At 39.2% G+C, this 9,828-nt stretch overlaps 1 protein-coding gene across 1 annotated transcript; it reads left to right on the top strand.

Annotated features, from left to right (window-relative positions):
* Positions 1–8,811: 8,811 nt before the first annotated feature.
* On the top strand, positions 8,812–9,828 carry LOC308105961 (uncharacterized protein). Its single transcript, XM_080456931.1, has 3 exons — positions 8,812–8,836; positions 9,011–9,170; positions 9,314–9,828. The coding sequence occupies exons 1-3, from the start codon at positions 8,825–8,827 to the stop codon at positions 9,466–9,468; spliced, it is 327 nt and encodes a 108-aa protein (XP_080313057.1). The 5' UTR covers positions 8,812–8,824; the 3' UTR covers positions 9,469–9,828.

The following is a 9,828-nucleotide window of genomic DNA, read 5'->3' on the forward strand; positions in this document are numbered from 1 at the left end:
CCTTCACAGGTTTTACCAATGATACTAATGAAGGCTCTGTTCCATTTCATGTAGCACAGTGGTTCTCAAACCTTTTAATTTCAAGGACCCCCATAACTCTTGAGTGTACAAATGGAACCAAATGGTTCCATTTGTAGGCTACACTCAGAGTTGCACCTTCTTAACAGGACATTTATTTGTTTACCAACATTGAGACTGGATGCACAGGTGATTGTTTCACGCAATCAATTCTCAACCCTTTCCCCTCTTGTGAGTTGGCTGGTGAGGCGCGTCCTAGCGAGACCTGATAGAATGGGTTTCATTGTGCACGCATACTGGTTGCACGCATACTGGTTCTTATCAGTGTGACGTCGTCTGTTAAGGGGTCTATTACTTCTACTCCACTACATTTCAGAGACAAATATTGTACTTTAACTCCACTCCACTATAATTATTTAAAAACTTTAGTTAGTTAGTTTGGATTATAACTAAACATACCCTTATAAGCTCTATAACAAGCTCACAACGCGTCGCATAATGACACGTTGTGAGCTTGTAGATCTGCTATTTTAAAAAGATTTGTATACATTTTGACAACTTTAAATTGGACATTCTGCACAATGAGTACTTTTACTTGTGGTACTTAACTTAGACCCCTTAACAGACGACGTCACACTGATAAGAACCAGTATGTGCGCGCAGGCCGGCACCAAATGAAACCCATTCTGTCAGGTCCCGCTAGGACGCGCCTCACTAGCCAACACACAAGAGGAAGTTGAATGAACTGAAACCAGCGAAACCCCGAAACAATATGTTGGGAATTGATTGCATGAAACAATCACCTGTGCGTCCAGTGTCCAGTCGATGTTGGTAAACAAATAATTGGTCAATACTTTTGTGCTTTTACAAAAGTAAATTCTGAAAACCAGACCAGAGTATTTCTACATTGTGGTATTGATTCTTTTACTCAAGTAAAAAATGTGAGTACTTCTTCCACCACTGATGAGAACTATTTAGTAGTAAAACGTGTACTAGGCCTACTGTCTACGTGTACTACTGTCTACTTTAACACCTTTATAGATATTTTTTTACACGTGACAAGATTTCTTTGCAATGTTTATGTGAATATTAATTGCTATAAGAGGAAACAAACTTCCACCCAAGCTGTTCCCTAGCAACATTTAATTATTAAGTTCAGCATTTTGGACACCAGGTGGCAACGTGGTAAACTGTGAACTGTTTTAGTACTGAGTCACCTGATAGGCGAGTTTATTAGACCTTTGAATGGGCGAAATAGGCGACCTACTTACCTACCCGCGATTTATCAGACCATTCATTGGGTGTTATCAAGACATACTAACCTACCAACGGACATTAATAGTTCAGTTTAGGTTTCGCTTTTGGTTTCTGAGTACTGTCTGTATAATCCAGTGGTTTTCAACCTGTGGGTCGGGAGACCAAAAAATCCTATTTGAACTGGAGACCCTCAAAATAATCATAATTGAACTGGGGACCCCCCAAAATAATCATATTTGAACTGGGGCATTACATTTAGTTTGACTCGGCTCCACAGATAAATATTGTGAAAATAGTAGATCTACAAGTTTGTAGATCTGCTATTTTCACAATTTTTGCATCTTTCTTATATTATTTGACAATTTATAGTATAGTTTGTTGATTACTTTTGATGCAGTAATGGTCTTTTTTCATTAGATTTCTTTTAGGTATTAAAAAGGTCTTAAAAGTCCTTAAATTGTTACTGTCACTGTCATCTGGAGGCCCCCCCAAAATCCTGTAAGGACCCCCCTGGGGGTCCCGAACCCACAGGTTGAGAACCACAGGTCTAGTCTACCTTCTCCTGCTTGGGTCCTGCTTCAGAAAACTGACACATTCCATCATATCATATGACATGGGCGTGGCTTTCTTATTCTCTGAAATGTTCAGAACAAAAACAAACAAAAAAATCACAGTTTTTTTAAACGCCTCGAAGAATATTATTTCAATTATCTATTACTTCTTAGTGCCATTCCTTTCCCCACCCTGTCACTTTCAGAATGTAAGCTACTTAATTATTCATGTATTGTGTTTATTTAGGCAAAATGTCCTCATTTTCCAATACATGTGTACATGTGTAGTGCAATCGATCGGTGCTCATAAGAATGTCATCTTCAGTGCCTTGGACTCTATATTAGCAACTTGATCCAGAAAGAATGATAAATAAATAAATAAATCACAGTCATTATCCCATTAAAACCGGGAACGCATGTCATTTCAGATTTTAGCTGTATGTGTACATATAGCAACATATTTATTTTTTTTTACTCTTAGGATTTAGAGCAGTAGTTCTCAAAAAATAGCAGATCTACAAGCTCACAGCATGTCACTTCATGCCGCGCTGCGAGCTTGTACATCTGCTATTTTTGATTTTCTTAAAGGGATACTTCACTTTCGGCGGGGGGAAACATTTAAAAAATATATTAAAAATAAATGAAAAAAGTATTGGAAAATTCATGGCCCCCTCACGCATTAGAGTGTCCTACTAATGTGTGAGGGGGCCTTTATTTTGCCATAACTTCTTTCATTTTTTTTTATATATATTTTTAATGTTTATTTTATGTGAAAGTGAAGTATCCCTTTAACACAGATCTTCTCTTCTGGGGGGGGGGGGTCCCTGGTACAAAACATTTTCAGATGGGGGGGCCCACGGCCAAATAATAATACATATAATTTTGGGGGTCCTTGGCCCGAAAAATTGTTGAGAACTACTGGAGCAAGGACAACCAATCTATTGATTGAGCTCTGGGGTTGTCCTGCCTTTACTGCACTCTCTTTTCTGACTGCGTATGTTCTCCTTCATCCATGGGGGTGAGTTTACTGCACCAACCAATTAGGTTTTCATTTTGAAGGGGGCAACATCTAAATGTAGAGCTGACAAACAGAGCTTATTAAAAGAACGGTCATCGGTCGTGGAGGGGAACAGTTCCATCCATACTCAGGTCTGCAAAAACGGATTAGTTGCCAGCAGAGTTACTGTTAAGAGTGCAAGAACAGGTTAAGCATTTGGTCGGTTGCGGGTCTCAGCATTAAAAACAATATTTAGTATTAATACGTTTATAAGTGGCTTTGGGAACCAATACGGTCATGTGGTCCATAGGTCAGGAGCCTATCTCCTGTTTCTGTAGTGTGCTGCGTGACAGCCAACTCTTGCCCCAGGCCTTGGTTGATAGTGACTGAGAAAGCCACCATGATGGCAGTATCGACGTCACCCTCTGTAGAGCCTGCTCCGGAATCCCAACACCAGCATTACACGACCAGCCCTTATAGATGAAACCCTCACGGCAGAAGAAGGAGAGGAAGGCCAGAGAACACCTGGCACAGGGACCCTGAGACTGACTTCAAGCAGTGTGGACTGACATGGAAACAGATGGAAAAGAGGACTCTGGAGGACTGTAGTCAACGGCCTATGCTCCATGAAAAGGAGCGATAGGCATAAGTAAGTATGTAAGTCGAGCCTTGGCCTGCGGTCGTGAGTGGGGCATCTTTCATACCAAGCAGTGAGCCACCACACCGTCTCGCCACCACCTTAACAATGGTGCCAACATGATGTGACCAGCTCAGGTCCTTGTTGAGCTGCTCACTTTCCACTGCAGCCCTGTTGATGTGAATAGGTAGCCTGGTTCCAGACGAATCTACCGTTGCTAAAAAAAAATGCCCATGGCAGATTAGGTCTGGCCCCTCTCAATAGAATTTGGATTTCTCTCCCTCCGAAGTTGTGAGGGACCAATCAGGGCCCAGTATGCAAATATGGGGCATTTTTTTAATTTGCCCCTCGGAAATGTAGGTTCCACACAGACATTCCAGTCTAATATAGATTCTACGCAGTGATATTAGTCTGGCCATGCCAGGCTAGTGATGGGGCATGTGCTCCTTGCAGCTTCCTGTAGATGGTCCATGTAAGCGCAGTAGGACGGGCGCCTTAGTGTGCCCCAGTGATTTTGGAATCAGTTTTCGCATCAGGGGTGCCAATATATGTCCGCGCTTCTGGGTTGCACGCGCGCGTAACGGGTTTGTTACCTTTTTGAGGGTTTTCTGTTACTTTAATGCAGTTAATTCGGTTAATTTGGTACCAAAAATGATGTCAGCATTTTTTTCTTTTTCTTTTTTTTGTGATGAGTTTGTGATGGGTGCTCGTCATTTCCCCTGGGTGCTTTAGCCCCGAGGCACCCACAGTATCGGCGCCCTTGTGTCGCATCACATCAGTCACTTCAGACTCGTGCCACCTGGACGAAGATGAGAACTGTGAAATGGCAAAAAGTTTGTTTTTAGTAGAAGTTTTGTCCCTTCAGCCATTGCAAACAAACTGCCTTGCTGATATGATGGTTCTGTGTTATACTGGGGACTTCATGTATTGTGTTATGTTGTTGCGTGCTATGCTGTTCTGTGCTATATGTGTTTTTCAGTTGGAACAGAATAGACTGTGTAGACGAATATCCCTGAGGGGACAATAAAGACTATTATTATCACAGGTTTACAGGTGTAATCAGTGGGTGAAATTTGTTTTCGTGCAAGCTCCATCATTACGTTGTTTTACAGGAAAGAAAGAAAGGGAGGAGGGGGGGGGGCAGAGGGAGAGAGATCAAGGATGAAAAATAAACATCTAAGATATCCACATACACGTACCGTATCCGTATATACACATACCGTATACACATGGCATAATGGAATAAGAAGAAGCAGGTATGTATATACATGAGGTCAGACATAAGGTGCAAAAAGTAGCAGCACAACCAACCCAGGTCCACATCAGAAGGTAGCCGCATGAGGGAAAAAACTGGTGGAAAGTAACTAAGTACATTTATTTAAGTAGGGGGAGACCAAGGACAAAAGTAACACTTTTTGTATTTGCCTTCATAATTCACAGACTACTTGAAATATCCTAGTCATCTTTTGCTATAAGAAACATATATATGTGCCCTAATTAATTATACAATTTTTAAGCTTTCACTAATAAGGACAAGACAAAAATATTAATTTGAATGCAATGAGTCACAGTGTTACAATTGCCCCCGTGACGGGGGCAGTTGTAACAGTGGTTGGGGGCAATTGTAACACTGTAAAAATAACATTTTTACTTACAAATGTTTTATATACATAATTACAATTATTTTGTATTTTTATTTGAATTATTTAATTTTTCAATTTAGTTTTTTCAATTTTTCAATTTTTTATTTAAATGTATTTTTTACTTTGAAATGTAGTGACATTTAGTGAAATATGTACATTTACTAACATAAAAGTATGTAATCCCAGACAAAGAATCTGCTTGCATTGAAAACACATTGTTACAATTGACCCCGGTCACTTTGTTACAATTGCCCCCGATGGGGCAACCATGATAAAATCCCATATTCTAGCTAGAAACACCTATACTAGCATAGGCTGCTGATGTTAATTTGTGACCAATAACATACAGATACTATTAATCTAAGTTTAAATCAGCTGACATCTTATCTTTATTCAGCATAAGGAACATACCGTACACTAAAAAATCTACGTTTACACCTCAAAATCAGTTTTTTGTTGAAAACTTCTGCTGAGGTGAAATTATCATTCTATCCTTATAGGCAGAAAGATACATACGCACAAGAAGTCTCACCCCTCTAGCTTGTTTCTAATTGGAATTATTGAGTGTGTTACTTTTGCCCCCTGTTTCTTTTGTCCCTGGTCTCCCTACTGTAAGTACAGTTGTGAGGTGTTTTTACTTTACTGGAGTATTTCCAATTTTCAATACTTTTAGTTCTACTCCACTACATCTCAGAAGCAAATAGGGTACTTTCACTCCACTATAATTATTTGAAAACTAGAATACTAGTTCGTTTTTTATTATTGTTATTACAAAACATACATTAACCACTTCAGCCCTATATATACATTTCGGCAATCTACAACAAGCTCATGTCGCTTGTACTTTTTGTACTTTACTTGGGTATTTCCAATTTTCAATACTTTTACTTCCACTCCACTACATCTCAGAGGCAAATGTTGTACTTTTACTCCACTGCAATTATTTGAAAATGTTAGTTGCTAGTTACTTTGTAGATTTAGACTATTATTACAAAACATACATTAACCACTTCAGCCCTAAATACATTTTGGCCATTTGAAAATAGCCATCTAAGCATCTAAGCACAATGCGTCCCAGCTTGTAGATCTGCTATTTTCAAAAGATGTTTATACAATTTATACATTTGAAAACTTGTGAAATGGGATGATTACTTTCTGCTTTTGGTACTTTGATACCAATACGTTTGTACTTGTGTAACCGGGTGGAATTTTGATGTGTCATGTATTGGTGTCTATGTGTGGGTGTGTCATTGAGACCAACTAATTGCTTGTTTCATTGATTGCAGGTGTTTGTGGGTGTGGTGCCAGTGCCCTTTAAAATCAATGTGTTCTGGCACAAAGCAGTCTGAACATGGAGCAAGCAGAGTGCGAGCCAGCGTGACCAGCAAGGGATGTTTTTATGGTATGGGGTTGATTTGTAAATGATGTCTAAATGCTTATGGTTAAAACTGTAGATGTAAGTGAGGCAGCTTTCTGCGAAGGCGCTGCACTCTGCTCGCCCCGTGGTAAGTGTTTTTAGGTATTACGTGCACATAATGTTAGCTTGTTTCTGAAAATATGTATTTGTTTTATCTGGTAATGTTTTAAACCCTCTTATTTATTAGAATGTTGGTCCTCCCTCCTTTTATATGCCATATCTCATTCAGATTGCAGTAAACCCTTTTTGTAGTGTTGTGTGCTTTGTTTGCTGATTAATTTGTGTTTGAGTCAGCAATGAAATGGTAATTTATTGGGGAAGAACATGACTAATTTATTGTGGCCTAATGCACTGTATTTTAACTTGATATAAATAAAATGTCAACTTTAACCTGGTGTCTTTCCTGAGCCTCCCTACCCAGTTCTTTAAAGCTCCGTTACGAACCTCCTTTTCTTAAGTTAAAGCCTTAATTGGTTGTTGGTGAAATTCCAACTGGCTTAGGGACCAGTCGAAATTTACATAAGGGGGGGCATGGAGGAAATGTATGTGCCCTGATCTAAAATGCCATGACCCTCCCTTTGACAAAAAAAAAAATCAATGACCCTCCCCAAGTGATTACAAAAAAAAGAGTAACCCTCCCCGCCTAGAAGTGTCACGATATATTGTGTCACGATATAGCCTATCGTGGTATTAAAATGTGATGATATGTATTGTCATGATGTCATACTGTATCGTAATATTTTTTTTATTGTTTTTTTAATACAAAAAAAAACACTTTCTTTTTTTTTGCCGGTGAAAGTTAGGAGTTTTTACTGTATGATATGAAATGTAAAGCTTATCATAATCATAGTAATTATTAATCATGTCCTCCATCATATTCAAGGTATTTTGGAGAGAAATGAAACAGACTCCAGTCAGTCACTTTCAGTTTAGAGCACTGCAGAGGGGAGGTGTTGTGTGTCAGCTGATGCTCGTTGACGCTCGTTAATGTGACATGCATCTGCACTCTCAAATAGGCCTACATCTAATCTAAGATTGTATTATACTGTATCTGGTATTATAGATTTTGTTTAGCTGTTGGAAATAACTAGGCTGCACTTGGTTGGTAAAGTCCAGATGACAAAAATATGAGGTTTGTGGAATTTATAGTTATGCAGTCTTATATTATATTTGTTATATTAGTGTCTATCTGTCCTCTGAAACAATGGGTTTATAGTTGGGTTTAAGTATAGAACTTCACTTCTCCATTAAGCTTGCACAAATGTATTTATTTGTGTGTAGAAAGCACTTTGTAATTGTTTCTAACTTGCTTTATAACGTTATTTATAAGATGATGGCCAATGTTGATGATACATGAGAAAAGAACATTCATAATATATCATATCGATATCATGCCCAACATCATCGTATTGTGAAATTCTTGACACCCCTAACCCTCCCCATCAAATACAACATGACATTTAAAACTGATATGTCCAATGTTTTGCTTTCCACATTGATTAGAACATTGCTGTAGTGTAGTCAGTCTTGCTAAATGCACAGTGTATCTGTAGTAGTGGTAGCAGAATGGATAGTGTTCTCATCTTACATGTGGGAAACCCATTGAATCCTGGTCAGATTGAAGAAAGTTGAATATTTGGTAACCAGTAGTTTAAAACTTTTGTCACTCTGCCCTTTTAATTATCAACTACAGTGACTACAACTACACTGTTGCCTACATAAAACAAATTAGGCTATCAATTATGGCCTGATGCTTCTGGTTTTACTTGTGGAGCTAGGCATCTATACACAACTGTCCATATAGATCCACATTAATCACATGCACAGAATTACTTCAAATGATTATGAATATCCAGTTATAGTAGGCCTATTTATAATGCATCTCTCCAATAACGCCTGTTGAAGTTTTGCTTAATTGTTCAACCACCATCGTTAAGACGCTGAATAGATTTGACTGGGTCGTTCACACTCGCTGTGCGTTGATGGCTTGTTAACGACCGTCATTGATTCTAAATAGACAAGGTGTTACTTGATTTGAATTCTTTGTATCCTTTGAAATGGAGAGGGGTCATTGACCACTGTTCTGCTGTACTAAAAAGGTATATAAAAAACGGACTATTTTATCAATTCAAAATTGCATGACCCTCCCTTGGATTCAAAGTAAAATTAGCTGACCCTCCCTTGGACCAAAATTAGAAAGGCATGACCCTCCCCTATTTTCCTCCATGCCCCCCCTTATGTAAATTTCGACTGGTCCCTTAGTAGTAGTAGTTTAGCTACTCTAAGCTTAGTGACCCTGCGTTCATGTCTGGAGTTGTAAGTTTGAATCTTTTATTCACTTGAAAATTTGCTTGTATTGTACATGTGAGTTGGGGGAAATATGTAAGTGTGTTTAAAGATAGAATGACTGCTTGGAATTTATATCTTGCTGTTCACTAACAGCTTTTCCTTCCTGTGATTTTTTTTTTCCTTCCCCCCCCATTCACTCAGGTTGCCATGGTTGCCGATATCGGAGGTACTTCAATGGATGATGCTACCAGAAGAATGATGCAGTACCTCCTCTCGCATGATCTGGCAGTCCAGTTCAACCTTTGTGGACGTCACAACAAGAGGAAGTTCAGAGAAATGCGCCTTTATGATGTCATATATGGTAAGTTTGAGTATTGAATTGCTCAGTCTAACTTTAAATCTTTTAATTTGGCAACACATTTGATGTATACCAGTAGATGGTATGCCACAGCAATACCATAATACTATAATTTCTAACAGTTGGCCTCTTGTCATTTCTATTAGGGGGACTAAAGAAAAATGCCCTCACACAAGAAACCAACCACAAGGATGCAGAAAAGGCTCTCTCCAAGTGGTTCAGTGGAGCTCGCGATAGAGGTGGAAAAAGAGTTAGACCCCAGACACAGCTTCCACAACTGGATGATGCACCACCCCAGTAGGCAAAGTCTCTGTCTCTCTTTCTCTCCCCTCGGCAGCACAATGCTGCCCTGTGGTTGGTTCTGTCACTGGGGATTAAAACCGAAAGGCTCAAGAGACACCCACACGCACAGAGGGCCCAGATTCATCTGCAACATGAAACTGGATCTCAGAATCCCTCAGCCCTGTACATGGACAATGGAAGATTTTGATGCGCACTATTTTTTTATACAATTTTTATTGCACTGCTTGGACTCAGAATCCCTCAGCCCTGTTACATGGACAATGGAAGATTTTGATGCGCACAATTTTTTTTAATACCATTTTTATTGCACTGCTTGGACTCAGAATCCCTCTGCCCTGTTACATGGACAATGGAAGAT

This window comes from Gymnoscopelus braueri, assembly GCF_963280865.1.
Source record: "Gymnoscopelus braueri genome assembly, chromosome: 18".
Taxonomy (NCBI): Eukaryota; Metazoa; Chordata; class Actinopteri; order Myctophiformes; family Myctophidae; genus Gymnoscopelus; species Gymnoscopelus braueri.